Here is a 25,731-nt window from a genome sequence, read left to right on the forward strand (position 1 = left end):
TGGTCTCTCTAGTCCTTTCTGGTGTAGAGACACTATTCCTGTAACCAGAGTGGGCAGTCTTTATTAAATCTCTTGAAGGTGAAGAGCAGAATTATGTACCTATGTCCGTAGGTCAACATGTCAAGGTCCTGTGATTTTGTTGGCATGGGAACTCTGATGCATCTGCTCCCAGTGACCCGGATTGAAACTCACCTATGATGCATTCAATAAACTTTTTGGGGCACCTACTATGTGCTGGGCTCTGTGCTAGGCAGTAGAAAATACACAGATAAAAATCAAAGCAGTGCCTGCCCTCAAGGATCTTCCATTCTACTGTGGAGACAGAAAATGTGCACTAATGAGTAGACACAATGTATTCTCCAATGTGATTTAGAAGTTCCTCCTGAGCACTGCCGGCCCATCCCATGTCATCGGCATCCATGTCCTCCCAAAGGCTGGCATCCACCCACCATGCTTTCTAACAGTTGGGGAGATCAGGACAGGTGTGCCGGTGAAGGTGGCCCCTGAGCTGCCTGAGGCTGAACCCAGGTCTCCCTGACTGCAAAGCCAGCCCTCTCCCCACCACTCTGAGCTTACAATAGCTTTGAACCGTGATGGCGAGCTTTAGGTCTGATCTCTGCAGCTAGACAGGGGAAGGGGAAGGGGCCCAGGAAAGGCAGTGCATAGATAGGGTTGGCTGCAGGAAGGCAGGAGAGAGCAGAAACAGGAGTTACATCTAAGACAGGGCTGGGAGAGCAGGGGATTTTTTGCAAAAACTAACACCACCAGAAGATATTTGAGGTCTGAGAAACTAAGCACATATGTATATCTCCCTGTAACTAATCTTTTACTTCATTTTCACATAAACCAGAGCAAATGACAATAAGCTCATGAAATGTCTCAGAAAAGTCCAGAAGCTTTAAAAAATTTTTTTCATCAAGACAGTTGGGAGCAGTGAATACCCCCATGCTTGGGAAGCCCCAGTTTTTCACTGGCAAAACAGCTGTCCAATCCTTCCCTAACATCATGCTGCCAGGATGGGATGGAGACCCAGCATCTCCTCACGACTAAAAGCATGCAATGCCAACCAGTATCTCTCTCCTCCACACAGACTAATCTTTTCCCCTGAGGAAATGGTGTGGCCTACTTTGGACGAGGACTTGAAATATTTATACTGTAGGTTCTGTATGTCAGTGCTAGCTATATCACCTTCCAGAGTCAAGCCTTGTTCCTGAAAGAGACGCAGTTCACTTGGGCTGCCGTCAGGACATGCACTGCCCATGGCCTCCACCTCAGGACGGCAAGCTTCTCCCTCTCTCCCACTCAGGCACAGAGTTTGCTTTTCTTTTGGCAGAATCGTTCTCATTGTGAGTGCTGCAGAGTTGGGGAGGCCAGAAAAAATATTGGGTTTTTGTTTTTGTTTTTTACTGATTATTGGCTTGTCATGGAAATGATCAACCCCGGGATCTTCCTTGCAAAGTCTCAGAGGCCAGGGTGTGCAATCTCCACATAAGGCTGCTTCAATTCAATTCTCTTCCTCAAATATTTCTATTATGGAATACCTACTATGTGCCAACCATCTCTGGACTCAAAGCATTTACTTTCTTGGGGTGCTTGGAGTTATACATGTTATACAACATGTATGACAAAGCTCACACACGCACACACAGAGTCATTTCTGCTGGAGGAAGGAGATCCCCCATCAGCTGGGGGATTAGGAAGGGCATCATGGAAGCCTTGACCCCTGAGCTGATGCTTGAATGGACACACCGAGGGATTCCAAAACACAGGCAGAAAAGGGACAGCATTCCAGGTGTGGGGGACCGCAAAAGTGCGGAGATGAAAAACAGAGTCTTGTAACAGGGAGCTGTGAGTAGACCTGAACAGAGACACAGAGGCCAGAATTCTTGCTTTGGCTTCGGCTGCGGTGGTCGGATGGAGGGAACTCTCCAAAGGAAACATTTGTTCTACGAAAGACGTGTTTGGGGTTGAACCATAACATGCTTAAATTAGACTTTTGTGCCTTGGACTCAGGCTCATTTGTTCTATCTCATGATGGGCTGGGAGTTTATTCCCCGCCTTGGAGAGGAGGTGAGGAAATCCTGGGAATCACTGGAGTATGTTTTAGCAAGAATGTGATCAGCAAACCAAGAAATAATGCAGGGAGTTGGTTTCAGCTCAGCTGGGCTGTGGCCGAGGTCAGAGTGCCCACCCTGTTTCACTTGGAAAAAGGAGTAATAATAAGCCTCAACAGCGTAGTGACTGGTGATTCAGGTTTGCAGAGCCACTCCCCACATTACCTGTGTTTATGCGCATCCTTGGCCCTCACAGAACCCCTGTAAGGTAAGTGCTATTATTAGCCTCATTTCATAGAGAAAGAGAAAGAAGTGAAGTGACTTGTCCAGGATCACACAGCATTTGAACTCGTGTCTTCCTGATTCCAAATCCAGTGCTCTGTCCTCTACATTCTAGTCAATGACTGGATGTACCTCGGATTTCTGATGTTCTTCATCTTTCATACTAAGAATCCACATCATACAGTGAGAGATTTAGAGGTGGAGGAGGCCATTTGGTCCAACCCCCTTTTCTCAGAGATGAGAAGTTGTGTGACTTACCCAAGGACATACAGACATGGCCAGACCACGTGCATGGCTGTAGTGTGTCCAGAGGAAGACAGCCAGGATGGGAAAGGTCCTCGAGTCCTTGTCCTGCAACGATCACTCCAAGGATTTGGGAAGTGTAGCCCAGAGAAGGGAAGACTCAAAGGACTGATGCCCCAAGGGCTCTGCTATCTGGGGGACTGTGCCGTGTGAGAGGGGTGAGCTTTGTCCTGCTTGGCTCCAGAGGCGGTACCGGAACCAGAAGTGGAATCGGAGAAGGGGCAGGTTTAGTGTCAAGAAAGCCTTCCCCATGATGAGAGCGTACCCCGCTGGCCCAGGCTGACACTCAAGGTGGGGGGCTTCCCCTCCCCAGCAGAGGCTAGCCGGTCACTTCTCAGGAATATTCTTGAGAAGGTTCCTGGTGAGGCCAGAGGTAGATCAGCTGGTCTCTGAGCTCCTTCCAACTGAGACAGAGTGTCTGCTCTGAGTGTAGATTAGAGAGGGAATGTAGAAATGACCACAACCTTCTCTCTCAGTCTGTTGGCACGTGGCCGTGCCCCTGGGTATACCTGAGCCTTGTCTCAAAAAAATGCCTCATGTCCTTTTTTCCTTCTTTCCAGCTCTGCCTCAATCGCCGATGTCAGAATATCAGTGTATTTGGGGTCCACGAATGTGCCACAAAGTGCCACGGACGTGGAGTAAGTATCACAGAAACTCTTCTTATCCTCAGTCAACACCCAGTTGAGCAATGAGTCTTCAATTTGTTAAAGCTTTGGGTCTAGAATTTCTTGTAATAATAAGCCAGTTAATGTATTTTCAATATTTTTCCCCAAAGATATTAATTTTCCATGACCTTTACATCATATCAGAAATAAAATGTGACTTTTATTTAATGAAGAAAAATCTGATTGAGGAGTAATTATCTTTTAAATTAACATTCAGTGATAGAGAAAAGGATTTTTGTCATCCTCAAAATGATTTCAAGACTAACCGTCCTTCATGAAGAGTTTCCCATTAACATTTCAAACAGAGCTGTTTCTTTCAGGCGCTAGCTGTCACAATGTGTCAGAATTGAAATATTTCTAAAAAGATTCCTCTTATTTTCAGAAGCAGCCCCTGGCAACCCTATTTTGTGGGACATTCAATGGATTTGAGCAAGAAGAGTTAGTTATTTCAGTCTACAGAACTTGGAGAGAAAAAAATGACCGTAATTGTTGAAAACATAATTCATTTTTCATGATAAGCTTAAGTGTCTCCAACTAGGCTATATTAATCTTGACTTGCCAAGCTAGTGTTCATTGGCTTCTCAGAAGTGGACGCTACAGGAATCATGCCCCAAATTGGGTTTAGAGACATGGAGACCTTTGCCGATCATTCCCATGGAAAATGCGGCTTTTTTTTTTGTAAAGTAGTTGCAAAAAATCACAGTATCTCTCCCATCTACTCAGCTGACAAGTCATAGGTTTCATAAAAATGGAAGGGCTTTAAAAAATCATGGAATTTTTTGGAGCTGCAGAAGCTACAAAGATCATAACCTATTTTACACATTAGTAAACTGAGGCCCAGATGGAGAAAATGACTTGCCTGAGATCACGCACCTAGGGTGATTCCAATCCCTCGAGTCTCAGTAACTGAATCCTACAGTTTCAGAGCTGGGAGTGAGCTCTGAGGGCAGCTTGTCCAACTGAGACGTGACCCAGAATCCCCTCTTAGCATAAATCCTAGGATCTTAGATTTAGAGCTGGGAGAGATCTTAGAGGTCTTTATTTTACGACTGAGGAAACTGAGGCTCAGAAAAGTTAAGTGACTTACCCAGGATCACACAGACAGCAAGGGTCTCAGATAGAATAAGAACTTAGGTCTTCCTGACCCCAAGTTCAGTGTCCTATCTACTACACCACTTGGCCTTTTTTTCTTAAGGAAAAGGGCCATTTCATTTCTGTCTTTAAATCCCCATAGCCTACCGCAATGCCTCAGTTTCCTCATTTGTAAAATGTGGGTGATAATAATACAACCCAACTCCCAGGGTTATTGTGAGGACCAAATGAGATAATATTTGTCAAGCACTTTGCAAATTTTAAGTGCTGTGTAAATGTTGACTTTTATTACTTAATAAATGTTTGTTGAATTATTGATGCTGAGCAATCGTTATCTCGGTCCCGTGGAAGAATCAACAACCCCTATCAATGGTATCTAACGCTGGCAACAAGATGACCCAGTTGTCTTCATGTCGGCCAATCGATAAACATTTAAGAAGCACCTACCATGTTCCAAGCACATAAGTGCTTGTGAATGGTCTCACTGTGTGAAACCGCTCTTGCCGATGTGTGGTCTGGGCACAATGGCTAGACTTTTTGTGCTTCTAGTAATGCTGTAGTCAGAATTTTCCCTAAAATAAAGTGAGGGATTTAAGCATTTAAATGAAGTAGGGAAACAACTTTACAAAGTTTGTACATATACATACATGGTATATATATGTGTGTGACTTATAGAATCATAGATTTAGAACTAGAAGGGCCCCGAGAGGCTGTGATGTCCAACCTTCTCATTTTATAGGAATGTAAACCGAGGCGAGAAGCCACCCAGAGCAGACCTGGGAGCTCAGGCGGATATTCCCAAGAAGTGCATTGATATATTTATGTGCTTCCCAATGATCAGAGCTATCCCAAAGTGAGGTGGGCAGCCTCAGAAGGTAGTGAGCTCCCCATCACCAGAGGTCATCCAGCAAAGACTGGGACTATAGAGGGGATCCTTGATCAGAGACAGGTTGGGGGTAGATACCAAAGCCGGGATGTTCACAGAGGCTGCTCTCATTTTGAAGAGAAACTCCCCTCTGAGCATCTACCCCAGCCTCTTTACTTCTCTCATTTTATTTGACAGGTTTGCAACAGTAACAAGAATTGTCATTGTGAGGCTGACTGGGCCCCACCATTTTGTGACAAACCGGGCTTTGGCGGGAGCATTGATAGCGGGCCCATGCGGCAAGCAGGTTAGTATATGTACGCGGCCATCAGCATTTTCTACTGCACTCGATCAGAAACCCCCAGAGGTGGCCAGTGGGTTACTGCTTATTGGCAGAAACAGTGAGGGAATGTCTTCTTTATTAGAGCACTGAAATATTTAATCAAGTTAAGCATTCTCCCAATGGCCCAATGGGGGGACCGTGGTGGAGCACCAGGACAGCCCACCGCCCAAGCGCTCCCAAAGCAGTGAACTCTCTGGGAACCTGCTAAGTCATCCCAATAGGCTCCCGTACAGTGTCTGACAAGAACAGAAATGCATTGGGGCTTCCCAGACTCGGTCTCCCCTCTCAAAGCTCTTCTTTGTCATACCCCTCCTGTGGCCCTGACTCTTCACATCTGCTGACCGGTGGTCAGGCGGGGCCCATGCAGGCCCCTTCTCACTTTCTCCTGCAGTGATGCTTTCCAGTCTCCCCCATCTGAAGACAAGCCCCATGAGGGCAGGGAGGACTATTTAGATACTTGTCTTTATGTTCCCAGCACCTGGCATGGGGTGGGGTGCAAATCAGGCACTTGAACACTCGATTTCGAATGGTGGGAACTGCCGCAATGGAAATCCAGATTCCCAAGCCAGAGCTGACTTTAAGCAGCTTTCCAAAGTGCTGTGGGAGTCCTGGCTTGCTTTTCAGAGACACCCCTAGCATCCTCTTTGAAAGTAAAGCCTTGTCGTCAAGGACCTGGATGCTGGTGGCTCTCTGATACCTCAGAGCCCTTTCCTCCTAGGATGATCTTGGGAAGGATTTTCCATTATCGTCTTGGCTAAGGTCCAATGAGGAAGTTGAGTGGCATTTGGGGTTGACCCAGTTTCAAAGCACAAAGATGTAGGTAGAAAGGGATGGGGGCAGAGGAAGGATGAGATGGAGTGGAAAGGACATTGAAGTATCATGGCTTTAAAGCTGGCTTAAAGCTTGAGGACATAATGGAATGTGGAAGGATGTTAGAACATAGAATGTCAGAACTTGGAGGGACCCTAGAACCCAGAATGTCAGAGCTAGGAGAGACCTGGGAGCACCAAATGTCAGAATTGGGAAGGACCTTAAAACATTCCATATCAGAGTTGGGATGGACCTTCAAACAAATATTTTCCAAACAGGGAGGGACCTTAGAGTACAGAATGGCAGACCTGGGAGGCCATCCATCAGCCAGTCAAGGTTCAAATGTTGTCTCATATACTTACAAACTGTGTGACCCATGATAATTCACTCAACCTCTCATCCTGTTTTCTCATCCATAAAATGGGGCTAATAACAGCAGCTACCTCACAGGGTTATTGTGAAGATCAAAACAGATCATGTATTTAATTTGCTTTGGAAAACTGAAAGCATTGTAGAAATGTGTGTGTTTAGTGTTATTGCTCTATAGGAACCCTCCTACCCCACCTCCATTGATCATTATCCCATCATAGAGAAAACACAAGTTTTAGAACTGAAAGGGGTCATAGAGGTCACCTCTCCCAACTGCCTCATTTTACAGATGAGAAAACTGAGGCCAAGAGATGGAAAGTGGGAAAGCGGCATCATGGAAGAAGCATTTTACTTGTAGTCATGAAGCCCTGGGTTCAAATCTCACTTTCAGTGACTAGTAGCTTTATCACCATGGTTTGTAACCTCTCTTGGCCTCAGTTTTCTCATCTGTAGAATGGGGATTATAAAAGCAGTGGTTCACAGAGTTGTTCTCTACAGCCTGCATGTGTACAGATTCCTAATCTGGAGCGCTATTAGTGACACCGCTGAAGGATTTGCCCAATGCCACATGGGGTGTAAGTAACAAACCATTGGATCGGGACCCGGAGCCTGTGTCTTCACATCCCGTCTTTTCCTGAGCACATCTTCAAGCCCTTCTTTCCCAGGAGAACGGCTCCACCTCCATCATTCTGCCAGGCTCCATCTCCCGGATCCTGGACTCGGAAATTCCCTTTTTGGGATCCAGGCAGCTCCCATCCTTCCACCTCTCCCATGGCCTCCCTCCTGAGCCTTGTGGCCACTGGGGAACACAGGAGCTTTCTAACTTGCAAAACGCTGCAGCTCTTTTGCTGTCCTTCCAGGCCATCACTACTGATTGGGCTTCACTCCCTTGCTTGCCTTCCCTCGTGGCTGATCTCAGCCTTCACAAGTTCAGGCCCTTCTCGGTCATTGCTGCCCCAGCGTCCGGAGCAGGGGGCACTCCCCGACTTGACCTGCCACGCATTTCATCCTGGCTGGGGGATGTTCTCTGTGGCACATTCTAATAAGCACCCAATGTTCAGGAGGCAGGAAGAACCCAGAGAAGTGTCTTAGATGACAAATGCACCAGCCAGCTAATCACAATGACCAGCTGCCTCTTTGCTGCAGGGAAAAGAGTGTGAGCCACTCTCCCAAAAGGCTGCTTTTGCCATCAACAATTGTGTTTTGGGGCTTCTAAAGTAACTAAAACAAGCAAGCTTGTGAGTGATTCCTTTAAGCCCCAGTTTGTGGGGGTGGACACTGGGGAAGGGAGAATGTGTCTATAATGTGACGCTGTCCAGAAAGAAAAAGAGCTCTCCAAAGAATTCAGAGAAACTCCAGTAGATAAGACAACAGCCCCCAGTGGGGTCCTAGAGCTTGAGAGAGCGGACGGCCGAGAGCAGGGAGGAAGGTGGAGGCGCCACGTTGGAGCCGCGGACTGCGGGGCTGGGCGGGGGCTCTGGGAACCTCTCGTGTCTGCTGGCGCTTGCCAAGGCCTCCGGACTTACGAGAGCCCTCAGCTTGGGCGTCCGGGTGGCCGGCCCAGGGACCATACGCCCACTTGCCGCTTTTCTCCAGAGTTGTCAGCAGCGAATGATGAGAGCAGAGATTGAAGTTAAACATGACTCCAAGACTAATTTCTTAGGCCTCCGTGGCATGATTTACTAACCTCATTCCTGCAGGTTCATTACAAGTGGGCTCTGCTATAAATGTCACATTTTTGACATATCATGTATTTCATTATAATGGCCTCCTGACAGAAAACACATGGGGTTTGTTTCAGATAAGCGAGGTCTGACGGTGGGCATCCTGGTGACGTTCCTCTGCCTTCTGGCTGCTGGCTTGGTCACGTATCTCAAGAGGAAAACCCTGATCCGGCTGCTCTTTACTAACAAAAAGACAAAGACGACAATTGAAAAACTAAGGTACCCTGAGTCGATCCCCTCTCAACCTCTGTAGTAAGGGACGGGGAGAGCTGCTCTGGTCAGGGCCCCTCTGGATCCTCACCCATTCAGTGTGAGAGCTTGTGTTTGAGGAGAAATGTTCGTAAGGGAAGAGTGTCCAGAGAGGGATGCTTAGAGCAGGGAGGGCCTAGAGACCATGCATACAAGGAGAGCTTCTAACATAGAATCCATGAGCTGGAAGGGCCCTCCAATACCCCTGCTCCAACCTTCGCCTGAACCAGGATCCCCTCCAAAACCAGGAGTCCTCCAGTGTTGGGAAGCTCACCTCCTCCCAAGACAAGCCCTTTCCCATTTTGGAACAATTATTAGGGAATGTTTTCACTACCAGAATCCTAGGTTTCCCTCTTCCACCCATTGCTCCTAATTCTGCCCTCTTCTGTCATACAGGGATGGTGGCTGACCATGACTTTCCCATCCTGCATATTTGCAATTGACATTGAAGGGCTTGGGGGTCCTTAACCTGGAGAAGAGAAGTCTCTGGGTAGCAGGGGAGGTGTGAGAGCTGGCTTCAAAAATTTAAAGGACTGGGAGCAGCTAGGTGGCACAGTGGATAGAGCACCAGCCCTGACGTCAGGAGGACCTGAGTTCAAATCCGGCCTCAGACCAAACACTTGACACTTAGTAGCTGTGTGACCTTGGGCAAGTCACTTAACCCTAGTTGCCTAAAAAAAAAAATTTAAAGGGCTGCCGTGAGGAAGATTGGTCCCCACTGGGCAGGTCTAGAAGCAATTATTGGTGGAAAAAAACAAAGGAAAATGTAGCTCAGAGGAAGGCAAAGCTCCCTGACATGTGACATCTGTCTCAAAGGGCAGGGGGCTGCCTTGGGGGTCTTTAGGCAGAGTCTGGACAGCCACCCCTGGTGGGGTGCTGGGCTCCCACGAGCTGCAGGTCTTCCAGCAGAGACAAGGTCACGCTCCCTGGTCCCCGGGCTGTCGCAGGGGTCCTTGGTCAGGTAGAAACTGGACCCCACGGCCTGGAGGCCCTGCCAGTGAAGCATTCAGAGGCCGACATTCCCAGACAAACTTCTCCTCCTGAGTGAGAAGATGATTCCTCTTCCTCGGTGGAAAGCGCCAGGCTGGCTTCTCTGTCTGTTCTGGACAGTGGGCTTCTTCATCACCGGGCAGGTTTTCAGAAGTATTCTCTCAGATCACAGCCATGTCAACGGCCCCTCTTCTTGTCCCCTGCACCTACTAATGGACCTGTGCAGAAATAAGCATGTTGCCTTTGATTAAAATCCTTGGGTCGGGTTTTGCATCGCCTTAAATTAATTAGGAGTCTCATATATGTGTGTGTGTGTGTGTGTGTATGACACACACATATAGATGAGATATACATATATACATACATGTACATATACACATATGTGCGTGTGTGTCTTTGGTCTTGATTTCTCATTTGCTTGAAATATATTCATCCCCAGAAATGGCCTTTGATCTAAACCCATCGAAGAGAGAGAAAACCTTCTGTGTTTGGGGTCATTATTGCTTAAACATTGGCTTCATTAGGATAATCTCTGGGGAGTTATGAAGCCGTGTTTGCAGGCTTTGCAGAACTAATTTAACAGACTAGTGGCTTCCTAAAAATCAATATTTATTTTTAATCTTGGAAGAGTATGAGATAATTTTTACTTTGAGTGTTTACCATACTGCGTGAAGAAAAGGAGAGAAAAACCCTTCCAACCAGATCCAAAGGAGACCTTAGGATGTCTTGCCTGAGGAAGCTTCTGATCAGCACGGACTGGCCCTGTGTTCCAGGTGTGTGAGTCCAGCTCGGCCATCCGGCGTCGCGGAACCAAATCATACCCGGACCACGAACCTCAGCCATGGTCTGCTCAGAAAGCCCCCACACACCAACATGCCAAAGGTGAGTGCATGAAAGGCACCAGGGCATTGCCAGGCTCAGGGATTGAGCAGAAAGGAGGTCCAGGGAAGTGTAGATGTCACTGCCAGCAAGGTTATTCCTGGGGTGGGAGGAGGCAAAAGAAGGGAAAGGGAGTCATTATTTATGCAGTATCTGCTGCACATCAGGCACTCTGCTAAGCACTTTACACACATTATTTCATTTTATTCTCACAACAGCCCTGGGGGGGGATAGGTGCTGTTATTATCCCATTTTACAGTTGAGGAAACTGAGGCAAACATAAATGAAGTGACTTGACAGGGTCACATAACTAGAAAGTGTCCGAGGCTGGATTTGAACTCAGGTCCCCTTACTACCTCTAAAGCACTCAAGACCCCTCAATCCCCACATGGAATCAGGGACCCTGATTCCACCCCAAGTCACCCCTGGGGGAGGGCATTTTCAGCGTGTGAAGAAGCCAGGTGGGTTAGTGGAGAGCTCCTCAGGGTGAGGAGGACAGTTCGAGTGTCACTGTCTACCAGCACCCGTGGGCTCCTCTCAGTGCCTCAGGCAGCTCCTTCAGGCTTTCAGTTGCAGAGAAGGCACCAGCTTGCATTGGCAGAGCAAGCTCCTTGGACCACTGAAGCCACTTCTCCCATCCTTCTTCCTCAATACTCCCATAATCCATCACTCTGCCTGCAGTTACAGCGAGGCGAGGCTCTCTGGTAAGGGCACAGCCCCAAACCGTGGAGCATCTGATCTTTGGTTTGGAAGGAGATCTGGGGTCCGGGACTTTATCAATTAAGTGTTCACCCACTGGTCTTTCTGGAAACATGGCGTGGGCCTGGGACTCAAACCCAGGATCTCAACACAGATGTACAAGGGAGGGAAGCAGCTAAGTCAGGCTCCACTCTCACTGGGTGGAGGGTGGGGGCTAAGCAGGTGACGGATGGGACTCATCCCTCCTGGCCAATCATTTCATGCAGTTAACATTAATTAACCACCAACTGTACCAGGCACTGAGTGCGAGAGAGACAAAGACAAAAATGAAACAGCCCTGCCCTCAAGGGCTTCCATTCTACCAGGGTGGGAGGGTGGGTAATAGAGGTGAATAAAGAAGTAGGCACAAGATGATTTGAGGAAGAGCAGTAACTGCTCAGGGAAATCAAGAAAGGCTTCCCTTAGGAGGCAGCATCTGAATTGAGCCTTATAGGAAGCTAAGGATTATAAAAGGTGATGGTGAGAAGAGGGACAGCCCCTATGGGCAAAGGCATGGGGGTGAGAAAAGGAATTAGGAATTTGGGGAACAAAAGTAGGTCACTTTAGCTGGAACATTAATGTGTGAAGGGGAATGATGGTCAAGAAGGCTTAGGCAGGAGCCAGCTTGGGAGGAGCTTCTGCTGTCAAGCTAAGGATTTTGTTTTCTAACCCAGAAGCAATAGGGAGCCACTGAAAATCCCTGAGCAAGGGACTGACGTGGTCAAACATGTGCTGTAAGAACATTATTTCGGCAGCACTGTGAAGGATGGACCGGGAAGGGGAGAAGTTGGAAGAAATCATCCCAGAAAGCATGAGTAGGAATATTGGGGGGCTCACCCAGGGCTGCTCTAGCAATCACACTCTCTGCTTGGAAGGTTTCCCTGAGCTGGTGAGGGCCAGTGTGACCCGGAGCATCCCCACCTGCCTTCCAAGCACGAGGAGCTGGCGCCTCCCACACGAGGCCACCCCGATCCCTCCTCCCCCAATTGCTAGTGTTCTCTCCCTTTGGAGATTTCTTTGCATGTACAGGGTGTCCCCCAAGCCTTTGGGGAGTGTTAAATTGTTAAAGCTATTAAAACTTAGGGACAGCTAGCTGGCACAGTGGATAAGCTCTGGCCTTGGAGTCAGGAGGACCTGAGTTCAAATCCGGCCTTGGATACATGACGCTTACTAACTGTGTGACCCTGGGCAAGTCACTGAACCCTGATTGCCTCACCAAAAGATGAAGAAAAAAAAAAGCTATTAAAACTTAAAAGTGAGTCAAGACTTGGAAAGCCTCTGGAGTTTGTTCATTTCCACACACCCCCCCCCAATAGAATGGAAGCCTCTTGAGGGCAGGAACTGTTTTGCTTTTGTCCTTGTCTGCCCGCACCGAGGACAGTACCAGGCACATAGCAGGTACTTAGTAAATGTTGGATTTCATAGGGATTATTTATTATCAAATTTTCACAAATGTTGTTGAATTAAATGACAGCTGTATCAGAACCTCCATCCGATTTTTTACTTCAGCAACACTTCTTTATTAGAGGCTTGGCAGGAGAGATAGTACGGTGTATCAAAAAGAGTTCTAGACTTGACTATAACTATACGTCCAGGAGAAATCATTATGTTATTAAATTAAGTGATCTTAAATGATATAGAAGTCAATAAACTACCCAACCATAGCCTAATCCCCAAATTGGGAAGGATTGCAGAGATTCAGTTTCCATCAGAAACGTTGGTCCCATTCTCTCTTTGGTCGGATGTTTTAAGTCGTGTCAAATTGACCGGAGAGCGTGGCTGCAAGACCTCGGGGCTGGATTCCTGGTGGTAGCCAGTTCTTGGCTGACTGTGTCCCTTTGGACGAGTCATTTGCCCTCTCTGGGCTCCAGCTTATTCTGTAACATGAAGGGAGGGGACTAAATGATGTCTGACTGGTCCATCCCAACTCCAAGTCTATGACCCTACATAATTACATAGAGCTAACTAGCTACCCCCTCACCCGAAACACAAGGCTAAGAAACTCCACGCTGTTGATGTCCTCTGTGCCTGTACTGTGTCCCAGAAAACGAGTTTGTAATGGGAGAATGTGGCTTTGCCTGGGTGGTGTCAACCTCTAAAGGGACAGACTATCCTCCCAAGTACCCTGAGTCTCCTTTTTTAAATGCTACTGATAGTCATGAGTTCATCTCTCGATTCATCTTAAACCTTTCTTCTTCCTGTCTGGGGCTTCTCAAAGTGGTGCCATATACAACAGTATTCCCTTTTATCTTCTATAAATTAACATGGGTTTCCCTTCTGTCCCTCCTTTCCTTCCTTTCCTTCCTTCCTTCTTTCCTCCTTGTTTCCCTGCCAAACTTCTGCCAGTGCGTGGCCACTCTCTTCCACACACACTGAATGCCCCTGTGGGAGAGCATGACCCTAACTCACAGCTTTAGGTGTGGATTGTGACATAGCTATTATTTTTACATTTTCTTTCTTGTATGAATAGCTGTGAGGTTCTTATTTCTTTTGCTTTATTATTAAAATGATTATATTTCACATTGAAAAGTCATCAGTGGTTCATTTGTGGCACCAGTGGGTGCTTGAATGCTAATGGAGTGAATAAAGGGAGTCTATTCCCCCAATGAGGTTGGCTGCCTCTAGGCCCCTGAGAAAGCTTGAGTAGAGCTTTGAAGCCATTCATGCCTATCCTGTGTCCCAGAAATGAGTTTGGAATGAGAGACCATGGCCTTTCCTAGATGATAGCAACCTCCAAAGGGTCAGAATATCCTCTAAACATCCTTTGTTTCTTTTTTTTAAATGCCATTGACCACCTAGGAGTTTATCTATTTACTCTACTTGAACTTTTCTTAGACTTCCTTCTCTGGGAACCTAGACCTGCCAGTGTCCATCAATATGGTCAATAAACATTTATTAAATACCTGCTGTATGCTAGTTACTGTGCTAAGCTCTGGGGATATAAAGAAAGGCAAAAGACAGTACCTTCTCTCAAGGACCTTTAAATTCGAATGGGGAAGACAACATGCAAACAACTGTGTACAAACAAGTTCTATAAAGGATAAATTGGAAATAATCGAGAAGGAACCAGAATAAAGGGAGCCTGGGGAAGGCTTTCCGTAGAGGCTGGAACTTAACTGGGACTTGAAGGAAGCCAGGGGAAGAAAAGAGATGGGAATATAGTGCTGCTGGTTCTTTTGAAATGCTTGCTGATTGACTGGTTTTCGTGCATGTTGATTGTCCTGAAGAGAGTGGGAGCTTCACCAGAGCTGGGCCCGTTCTGATTCTGTCTTTGTACCTCCATCTCCTAATCCCACACCCACTGGGCACATAAGAAATGCTCATTGCATGGCTGATTTGTGTCTTTGAATCTGCGGTACCAACTTGCCCAGTACCAATGGACAGAATGGAACTGAATCAGAGCCAGGAGGTCCCCAGCTCAGAAGAAGTTAATTAAGTTAATTAAGAGAAGGGGGGTGTCCTGACCTTCTTCATTTCTCTTTGTCTCCTTGTATCATCTTTGTCACCCTGATCTGGACCTTTTAGACCAGAACTGCATACAATATTGCAGGTGCTCTGTCCCACAGGATATCTAAACACAGGATCTTGATTTCTCTTTGGGTTCTAATACAGTTCTGAAAATTTGGATGGTTATCTTTGTACTATGGTCCCCACAAGGCAGGACGTTATGGGAAAGGAGCTTTGAGTGATAGAAAAGTGATAGAAAAACCTGAGCACTGATTCCCAAAGTGCATCATCTTTCATTATCCTTTTTGGTCTCTGCTACACTTTGAGCTGATGCCTTCAGGGAGCAGCCTGAGGGGCTAAGAGAGTCCAAAGTCATGATCTTGCGAGCGTAACATGGATCATTTTGTCTAGTGTGTGCACAAATGTTTGTGTTTGCCTACATTGCTATTCACCCACTGCCTCTGTCTATTCACACACCCTAGTGAGATCACCCTGATTTTATCCCAATCAGCTTGGCATTTCTTTATGAATAACAGCTTGTTATCAACTTAGATGTTCTGTCGTGTACTCTAACTGTGCCATTTATTTGAGTATTTTCTGAGGCCAATCCCAGCACCAATCCTTAGACTTATCCATTCATCTCAACTTTATGTTCTGTTGTTGTTTCATCCTTCAAGACAGGTTCAGAAGGACCTAACTAGATTGATGTAACTAGGATGAGGAGAGTGGCTCTCAGCGATGCTGACAGCAGCTGCCTGACAGCACAGAAACAGTTGAGTTTAGCCACTAGTTAGAAATAGGGCAGCTAGGAGGTTCATTGGATAGAGCACCAGCCCTGGAATCAGAAGGACCTGAGTTCAAACCTAGCCTCAGACACTTACTATCTGTGTGATTGTGGGCAAGTCATTTAACCCAGTTTGCCTCAGTTCTCTCATCTGTAAAATGGGCCGGAGAAGGAAATGGCAAACCACTCCAGGATCTTTGCCAGGAAAACTCTAAATTGGGTTGAAGAGTCAGACGTGACTGAAATGACTGAACAACAACAGAAATAGTTAAATAGGATGTACTTCCTCCTCTACCCCCCACCCCTTGGTGGTCGTACTTCACACAAGCGCCTCCCCAACTTGGCCCCAAGCTGGGGCTCCAATTGGCTCCAATTCCCAGCCTAAGACTTCCTCTGCAGCACAGTGCTCAAGTATTTCTGGAAGGAAATGTTGAAAGCCATGTGTCCTACCCTAACTAACCCAAAGGAATCAGACGCCAAGTCCAGGACTCTTTAGCCTGCGCCTCTAAATAAAGTTGGTGGGCCCTTCTCCTACCTCTCTTCCTTCCATATTCACCCACCCCCAACTCCTCCCTGACCCTAGGCGATCAGTCACACCTCCTGTTGCCATACATTAACAATGTCGCCCTAACTTTGTTTGTGATTCCTTTGTTCTGACCTGGGCAGAAGGAGAATTGCAGAAGATTACCAAAGTATCAGAACATTGATATCAGCAACCCAGTCAAGACCCTTGACTCTTCACCTTCTCGCCTCCTGGTGCCCCTTCATCAGGGGCCCAGTCATCAGAACGTGCCCGTGAGACCCCTCCCAGCCAACCCTCCAATCAGACAGGCCCAGGTAGGCCCACACTTGCTGCTCTATATTTCATTATTTCTAAAACTGAGAAGTTAATGTAATAACGCCTTGTCTTGTGTGTCTCTTGCCCGCTTCCAATGAGCTTGTAAACACAGGTTACTAGTTTATCCTTGGTTAATGATTTTTCTTTTATTTCAGCTTCTAGATTCTCAGGTTATCCTGATCAGGACATTTGCTAAGCTGCAGGTTGCTTTCTCTTGTTAGGGATTTATAGGCATTTGGGGTGAAACCTGGCATCAGTCAGTGACACTTGTTAAGATCCAACTGTCTGCCAAGCACTGGTCCAGCTGTGGGAGCAGCCACAAAGACAATTTAGATGAGACATGAAATATGGAGTCCAGTAGGGAGATGAGACACAGACACAAATAACTATAATATATGACCTCACATGGTGAGCACATTAGTGGGTGCAAATACCAGACTGTGTGAGGTCTAGGGAGAGTGCTAAGGGCTGTGGTCCAATTCAAGACAATAAATGTTTATTGAGCATCTCTGTTCAGGCCCCCATCCTAGGTCCTGAGACCATAAAGTCAAAAAACAATTAAAGTCCTTTCTCTCAAGGAGAAACATTGGAAATATGATGGGAGGTAGGGAGTGAAGAGGAGAATCCAGCTCCAGCCCCACACTGACCATGCTGCTCTCTGGGTATAGATTCCTGCTAAGAACCTAAGGTGCAGCCTCTAAGACTATGAGCATCCTAATCTTCTAATTAGCAGCTATCTTCCTTGGAGCTGCTCCCACCCCCTGCTACCCTTTATGGCTGGCAAATCCACACTATTGTACTCCCAATCTCAGAGATGTTTAATCACTGCCATCGCTGCCTGCCTAAGAGTAAACCAGACCACCTACCGTTCTCCACCTTCCGTTCTGTCATTCCTGTCTTCCTCAACCCTAGCCCTTCCACACCCCACCACCACACTACCCACCTTTTCAATATTGCCTTTGGAATTCCCCTTTCAAAACTAACAACTTCCCTTCATTTTAGACCTTTTGCTCTTGGGCGCCTTCAGCCCTCTGGCACTCACAGAGACCTGCCTTCCCCCGAGAAAACACTGCAGTTCTGAGTCTCCGGCACTAGGGACACCCTCTCTCATGCCCCCTTTCACACCTGTCCTGAGGAGGCGGCATAATACTCTTCACTCTGAACCTCCACTTACAGCCTCTCCCTTTAAGGCCGTCACTCTGCAATTTCTCCTTTGAAGTTCTCACTCTCAGAGTCTCTCTCCCTGTGCCAACTGGTGTTGGTCATCTGCTGGCCCCCAGCTCAGAAGGGCGGAGCCCCTTTCTCAGGTCTCACTGTCTTCTCTTCCTTCACGATATTGGCCTTTGTAGTAAAGGATTTCAACATGCGGTTGATCGGTCAATGCATTTTCATGTTCCCCCAGGTGGTTCCTCATTCTCCTTAAACACCACGACCTACTTCTCCCCTCCACCTCAACACACCCATCTCATGCATCTACAGCCCCCGGAGCTTGCCATCACACACAGCTGTTCCTCTTCCATCATCCAAAACTCTGGAGCCTCGATCTGATCGTGACCTCTCATTGGTCCACGTCTTCCTCTGCCTCACCCCTCCCAACTCTACTCCTCATCCTCATCAGACTTCTAATCTGTCCACCTCTCAGGACTTTCCTAGGCCATCCCTTCTGCTCTGACTTCACTTTCCTCCTTTGCCCATCTCAGCTGGTGGTGACGCAGTTCAACACTACTCTTCCCTCTCCTCTCCAGTCCCTCACTCATTAGAACTCCCTTGTTCTAACTGCACTCATGCTTTGACAAGCCTCATTCCTGAATTATTTCCACCACCTCCTCCTCTTCTCCTACTCATGTGCTACTGGGAGGTCTTGCAATAAAGATGACTGGGTCTACTGCCAATTTTTTTTTTTTTTTTTGCAACAAGGCAGATGAGGCTGGGGGTTTACTTGATGCTAATTTATTCTCCATTCCATTCTGCCCAGAGGGCATTCCACACCTTCTCTTCTCCCTTCAGGCCTCCCACATCTCCCTTTCTCCCCATTCTTTCAGCTGGGGCACTATCTGAGAGAAGAGGTCATTCGTAGGACGGTCCTACCTTTCCCTTCATCTCAAATTGTTTTGACAACTCTCTCCTCCTTCCCTCCAATCCCTGATAATGAAGTGGCCTCCTCACCAAAACCTGCCCCTCTACATGTAACAAGGATCCAATCCCCTTCTGTCTTCTCCAGCATAGTGCCTCTTTATTCAGCTTCCCTCTAATCTTTAATCTCTCCCTGCTTATTGGTTCTTCCTCTGATCTCTTCACATATGCCAGTCTCCTCCATCCTCATATTGCAATCACTAGACCCTATCATCCCTTTAAACTCTCATCCTGGATCTCTCTTCTTTTTCCTCAAACAATTTCTAGGAAAAAGCTAACTATGCTTGTGGCCTCCACTTTCTTCTCAACCATTTGCAATCTGGCTCCAGATTTGATCATCAGTTAATGGAAACTGCTTTCTCTAAGATACCATTGATCTCTTAATTACCAGATCAGGTGATCTTTTCTCAGGCTTAATGTTTCTTGACTTGTCTGTTCCATTTGACACTATTGACCACCCTGCTGTCCTGCTTTCTCTCTTCTCTGGATTTGTATGACACACCTCTCTCCTGTTTTTCCTTCTTACTTTATCTAACTACTCCATCTTACTCTTTTTTTCTGACTCATTTTTTTCTGACTTCAAATCAAACCCCCCACTTGTGGGTGTTTCCCAAGGCTCAGTCTTGGACCTTCTCTTCTATCTTTACACTGTCTGATCTGGTGACCTCATACATCCCCATGGACTTCATAAGTATCTCTCTACAGAGATACAGAGATATCTCTCTACAGATGGCACCCAGATCTACATAGCAGACCCCAACCTCTCCCTGACCTTCAGTCCTATATTACCACCTGTGCATTAGACATTTCAAAGTACATGTCCTTGTTATCTAAACTCAGTATATCCCCAACCGAGCTTTATTATTACCTTTTTATCTTTATCTTATTACCTAACTTATTATCGTCTTCTCCCCACTCAGCTTACCTCTCTTCCAGACTTCTCCAGTTCTGTAGAAGGCACCACCATTCTTCCAGGCATTACCCCAAGTATCCAACCAATAGCCATTTCTTGCTCACCGTTGGGTCCGTTCCCTTCTCTCCATTCACAGGCATCATGTTTGTTCCGGCCCTTCTCGCCTCTCACCTAGACTATTGCATCAGCCTTCTCATTGGTCTTCCAGCCTCAAGCCTCTCAGTATTTCAGTCAGTCCCACACACTATGGCCAAAGTAATTTTCTTCAGGTGCAGATCTGACCACGTCACTCCCTTACTCAATAAACTCCAGTAGCTCCCTATCGCCTCTAGGGTCAAATGGAAATCCTTTTATTTGGCTCTTTGAAATCTTCACAACTGTGTCCCACCCCATCCTTCCGGTCTCACCAGACATTGCTTACCTTCCTGCAGTCGGCAATGGAGCCAACCTGACTCTTCTTTTTCTTAGACATGGCACTCAGTCCTCCTTTCTCAGCCTCCCCGTCAGCTCTCTCCCCTGCCTGTACTGGGCTGCCTCCTTTCCTGGGCCTCAAGAAGGCCCTTTCTTCCTTTAGGGTGCAGCTCTAGCACCCACTCCTCTATGAGCCCTTTCCTAATTCCTCAGCCTGAAGTGTCCTCCCTCCCAGATGCCCTCGGCTTTATTTTGTATTTCGTCTATGTGGACTGATTTACGTATGTGTTGTCTCCCTGACGGAATGTAATCTCCTTGAGGGCAGGCCCTCTTTCACTTCAGCTTCATATCCCCAGTGCCTAGCACAGTGCCTGGTTCACAGCAGGTCCCTATCTCCTGAGGTTGTTGTAAAGTACAATGAGGTTAATATTTGTAAAGGACTTTACAAACCTTAAAACGCTATACAAACACACAAAGGAAAAAAAATTTAAAAATTAGAAATGAGTAGAGAGTGTATTCCAGGCATGAGGAGCAGCCTGTGGGAATGCCTAGAAAGAAAATAATGATAGCCAGCACTTATATAGCACCTACTATGTGCCAGGTACTGTGCTAAGCACTTTACAAATATTATCTCATTTTATGCTCACAGCAACCCTGGAAAGTGGGTGTAATTATATCCCCATTTTATAGATGATGAAACTGAGGCAAACAGAGGTTAAGTGACTTGCCTAGGGTCACCCAGCTAGTAAGCATCTAAGGCTGGATTTGAACTCTGGCCTTCTTGACTCCAGGTAAGTGTAGATTAAAAAAGAGGAAGGAAAAGAAAGAAAGGTGACACAAGACTGGTCCTTGTCTGATTTCCTGACTGTGCTTCTCACTACTCATGTTTATGATCTGGGCAATGCAGCAATCTCCCCTTCTCGTTTTGTCCAGCCAGCGATGCCTGCTGCTTCTGCAAAGGTATTCATCCAAACCAGCCCCAGACTGCATTGTGTTGACTGAGGCCTGGTTTTCCTGGCCTGTGTGGCTGGACAAAAGGGGTTGGAGTAGATATGACCCCTTGAAGTTTTTCCTTTACAGCAAACCAAAAACTAAAACAAAGTAAAACCAAACATAAATTCATCTTCTTCTTCTTCTTCTCCTCCTCCTCCTCCTCCTTCCTCTTCCTCTTCTCCCCCCCCCCCCCCACCTTTTTTTCTGGAACAATGTTTGCCTTTCAAGCATCAGGAATTTAACATCCCCATCCCATCCACCAAGCTGGTGTCTGTCTGGACCAGATTCAGGCCATGTGATGCCGATTAAGTCCTCTCAGTGCCCTGCCCCGTCCCCACCTTTCATGTTTGCTCTTTCTCAGAACATGGCTAAGAGCGGGAGTTAATTTCCTGCAGGTGTTCAGAGGGACTGGCGGTAGCTCGTGACTGGGAGCACAGACTGGGTGATGCCCTGTACTTCCAGAAGTCCCGTAACGCCCCAAAGAGGGAGAGACCTTCCATTGGGATCTCATATTTCCATTCTCCAAGCACGTCTCCTCAATAACCTGAGAGCTGCAGCCTCCAGTCACAGCTGGCAAGAACCCCAGAGATTCCTTCTTTTGCTTCTCACCATCGCAAAACCCTATAATCAGATCAGAGCTGCAGAATAAGCCTCCATCCCCATCTTAGGGGGCAGCCAGGGGGTGTCATAGTACACAGAAAGCTGCACCAGGAGTCAGGAAGACCTGAGTTCAAATCCAACCTCAGCCCTTTACTAGTCATGTGACCCTGAGCAAGTTGCCTCAGTTTCCTCCCCTGTAAAGCAGGTAGCACCTACCTCCCAGGGTTGTTGTGAGGAAAAAAAATGAGATACTATTTATGAAATGCTTAGCACGGTGCCTGGCACATAGGAAGCACTTAATTGTGCTTCTAGAATAAAATATAAAATTCTCAGCTTGGCAGTGAAAGCCCTTCATGATATGGCTCCTACCTACCTCTCCAGTCTTAATTCTTATGGTTCCCCAACCTACCTTCCCTGCCACAATCAAAGGAGCCCACTCCCTTCCCCCATACTCTACGTTCCTCCCTAAACTCACTGCCTTTGTATAAGTCTCCAAGGGACTCACGTCAGCCTCTTAGCATCTTTGGCTGCCTCCAGAGAGAGGAGAGGAGAGCTCTGGTGCCACCCCCTACCCCTCTTGACCCCCCCGGTTGTGAGCCTTTTCTTCCCTTGAAATGACTTTGTATACATGTATTTACATTTGTATAGACACATATGTGTGTGCATGAAGTAGTCCTATTAGGAGGTACATATCAACTCCTTGAGGACAGATATTGTTTTGGTTTTGTCATTGTGTCCCTATGGTACATAGTAGGTGCTTTATACATTTTTGTTGAATGGAATTGAACAGAATGTCCAAAACTGAATATGGCACTCCAGGTGTGATCTAACCAGGACAGAGGATCCTTTGTCCATTGGTATATTTTGGTAAAGTCACTTAAAACGCATGTGAGAGCCAGCATAATGTAATAGATAGAAAGGAGGCTTAATTAGAGTAAGAAAGACCTTGATTCAAATCCTGCCTCTCACACATACTAGCTGTGTGACCCTGGGCAAGTCCCTTAACCTCTCAGTGTCCCCAGGTAACTCTTTAAGATTATTGATAAGTTGCCAGTCTATATCAATGGAGACAGTTTCCTCATCCAGAGTTCCCTACCAAGATGAAATCATAGGTCTGGAGCAAGACCCTGGACCTGATGATAACAGCCAACACTCATTAAGGCGTGCCAAGGATGGTGCTAGGGATACTCAATCAAAACCAGCAAACAGGCACTCACTTTCTCCTGAGGGATACAACAAGTACACAGACAGGCAAAGAGAAGATGATTTGAGGGGGGAGAGAGAGAGCACAGCTAGGCTCCCTTGCCCTGAGTATGGGATACAGTGGAGGTGAAGAAGGCTGGACATCAGGAACTGCTGAGGATGCTGAAGCCCGGGCTTGACGTGACTAATGCTTAGAACTGTGTCTGCGAGAGCAAAGCATCGTGGGAAATTCCTAGAAGCACAGCTCTTCACTCGGCGATGGGCCATGTTCAATATGGATGACTCTTGGCCTTAATGGCAGTTGGGGGGCTGGCTGGTGGCTTTATGCTGCCTGCTCTCTGAATGGAGGTAAGCAGACTGTTTAGTGCCCATCTGAGTGATGGGGATGGTCTCCCCAGGGCCCAGAGAAGCTGATGGTTTCCATCACTAAGCAAGCAAGGTTCCCTTTTCCCAATACCAAAAATGCATTCCGTGCGGTCCTAGAATTCTGCTTTTGTAAAGGAGGCATTCAAAAGATTCACACTTAGAAAAAATTTAGGACTCAGAATCGGGAAGACCTAAGTCAGAATCCTGCCTCCAATGTGCCCTAACTGTATGAGCAAGGACGTCCCTGAGCCTCTAGGAACCTCATGTCCCCCCTATACAAGAAAGACAAATTACCGTCCTGACCACAGTCCCATTGTCCGTGGCCCAGGGCTGGAGAATCTGGACTGAAACAAACACTGCGTATAAGTCTGGCCCATCATCATTTGTTTGGTTTCTTGCACCGTTGTGAGAAACAGCCCTTGCTAATTCACCTCGAGTTGATCCATCAGTTTCTGGATTACTGAAGCCTGGGTCTTCTCTTCTCTCCTCCCGCCGCTGGCCCGTGATCGTGCTTCTGGACTTTGGTGGCCCTCCCAGAAGACGGTCAGGATCAGGAAGAGCTGAAACCCCAGTCAGCCGCTGTTTAAAAAATCAAGCAATGGTCCTTAGGATCTCAGTTATTCACCTCTTCAACCATTCCAGCTTTGCTTTGCTTTCCCTGCAGGCAAAATTTGCTGAACTAATCCAGTATTATTTTCATATTTTTTCTTCATTTCACTGTACTCCTTGGATTTGCTTAGAATTTGCCATTTGGGTCATCCCCACCTCTTTTTCTGCAGATATCCTACTTGGACTAATTGGCCTCTGCGGGCGGGCCCTTTCAACTCAAAGATTCTGCATTCCTGGACAGGATACGAGACGCTTGACTTGGGGGCAGAAAACAGAATTAGTGAATGTTTTCGTGTCATTACAATGTTAGGGTCTGCTTAACTGAAATCATTTATGCAAGCTCCTGTGATTAATTGGATTAGAAGTTTAAACAAAAATCTGTTCAGTGTCACATCTAAGAAACGTGTTTCCTACCTCCTCTAAAACAATGTATTTGGTTCTCCAGATATGCCATGCTAAAATGTCGATCAATAAGCAATTCTTGGGCATTTAACCAAGTGGCAGCACTGTTCAGATGTGTGGGAGGGTAACCTTTGATTCATAAATGGCCCATCCCTCTAATTCATCACACTTCCTCAAGGTATCACTCCTGGAATATTCACCTGCATCTTTCAAATGCCTGAGGGCTACACTATGGTTCCTATGTTATATCAGTATAACACCATTTTGTATGAAGTAGATTTTGTCTTTTTTTCAAAGAGACCTGTTTCTTGGGAAATGTTAGGAAGTCGTTTGACTCTAATAGGGAAGAGGAAGGGGAGGATATAGGCCTGGGAACAATGCCAGATTAAGGCAGGTAAAGAAAGGTCAGCTGGCAGATGTCCAGGATCAGGGGAGCTGTCAAATGAAGGGTAATTAGTAGCCACAGGGGCATGGACTAACATTATCTGGTTGAAAGAACACTTGAGCAAGAAAGAATTATTTCCTAGAACTTAGAGGTAGAGGAGACCTTGAAAGGCCCAACCTCCATCCCCGAACAAGTATTCTAACAGATCATCATAGAATCAAAATGGTGCCAGAAAAGACTCAGTAAGTCATCTGACCCAACCCCCACCTTTAACAGATGAGGAAGCAGGCCCAACGATGTTTTGTTTTTGGTTTGGGGTTTGTTGGTTTTTTTGCTTTTTGGTGGGACAATTGGGGTTAAGTGACTTAGCCAGGGTCACACAGCTAGTAAGTGTCATGTGTCTGAGACTGGATTTGAACTCAGGTGCTCCCGACTCCAAGGGCAGAGCTCTATCCACTGCGCCACCTCGCTGCCCCAGGCCCAAGGATTTGAACCCGACTCTTCCTGGCCCATCTTGCCTCTGCTTATTTACCCCGGTAGCAGTCCATGCCACTGGGATATGGCTTAATTTAGGATGCCACTGATGATTGAGGATACTATTTCCAGAACTAATCTTTGGAAAATCCCTTCTAATTATCCTGGTGAGCGATGGCTGGCTACTACCCTGTGGTGATGTCAATGGACATGTCTTGTATGGGAAAACCACAGAAATCTAAAGGCCAGCTGTCCTCACTGAACATCAGGCACACAAAGCAGTGTGGTGCAATGGTACAAGCCCAGAGACCTGGGTTCAAATCCAGCTCAGTCACACTGCTTGTACCAACTCTGCTTTCTCTTTTTTCCTGGTTTAGGAACAATTTCCTGAGCTTCGTTATTCCAGGACGCTGTTACGTCCCATCTACAGGGTTTGGGGCAGTAATTAGAGCACACTATGACGTCAAAGGGGAGGCCACCCTGGGGCTGGGAGACTTAGTTGTCTACACAAGGAGTTTTTCTCTCATTTTTTTTTTCATTTTATAGAGCAAAACTAATTGTAAAAATCTGAGGTTACCTGCAAGTTTCATAGCCATGAGTCATCCCTCACCCCCGGCACCTCCGGAATAGGGTCAGAAAGGCGTCTTCTCCCTTGTCTTCCTTGGGCCAAAGTCTGCTCTTTATCATTTTACCACATTCGCTTTTGATTGTGTTGTGGGAGTCCTTTCCATTGACCCTCCTCTCTAAATGCCCCTGCAGCTCAGGACTTGGGGGAGCTGTAGACCCTAGGGCTCTGTAAGACCCTAGTCA

General features: G+C 46.8%; 1 protein-coding gene across 3 annotated transcripts in view; it reads left to right on the top strand.

Annotated features, from left to right (window-relative positions):
* The window catches only part of ADAM12 (ADAM metallopeptidase domain 12), a 374,850-nt gene that overhangs the window by 326,746 nt on the left and 22,373 nt on the right, over nucleotides 1-25,731 (top strand). For 2 of the 3 annotated variants that reach the window (XR_003568576.1, XM_027855904.1), the window contains exons 17-21: nucleotides 3,200-3,277; nucleotides 5,460-5,568; nucleotides 8,585-8,726; nucleotides 10,520-10,628; nucleotides 16,261-16,431. Coding sequence is in view for 2 of the 3 variants with exons in the window: in XM_027855904.1 (XP_027711705.1) it covers nucleotides 3,200-3,277; nucleotides 5,460-5,568; nucleotides 8,585-8,726; nucleotides 10,520-10,628; nucleotides 16,261-16,431 (609 nt within the window). In the remaining variant the exon portion in view is untranslated. The remainder of the gene's footprint in view (nucleotides 1-3,199; nucleotides 3,278-5,459; nucleotides 5,569-8,584; nucleotides 8,727-10,519; nucleotides 10,629-16,260; nucleotides 16,432-25,731) is intronic. The other variant, XM_027855905.1, reaches the window with a different exon arrangement.

This window comes from Vombatus ursinus, unplaced genomic scaffold (assembly GCF_900497805.2).
Source record: "Vombatus ursinus unplaced genomic scaffold, bare-nosed wombat genome assembly UNPS02011353.1, whole genome shotgun sequence".
NCBI lineage: Eukaryota > Metazoa > Chordata > Mammalia > Diprotodontia > Vombatidae > Vombatus > Vombatus ursinus.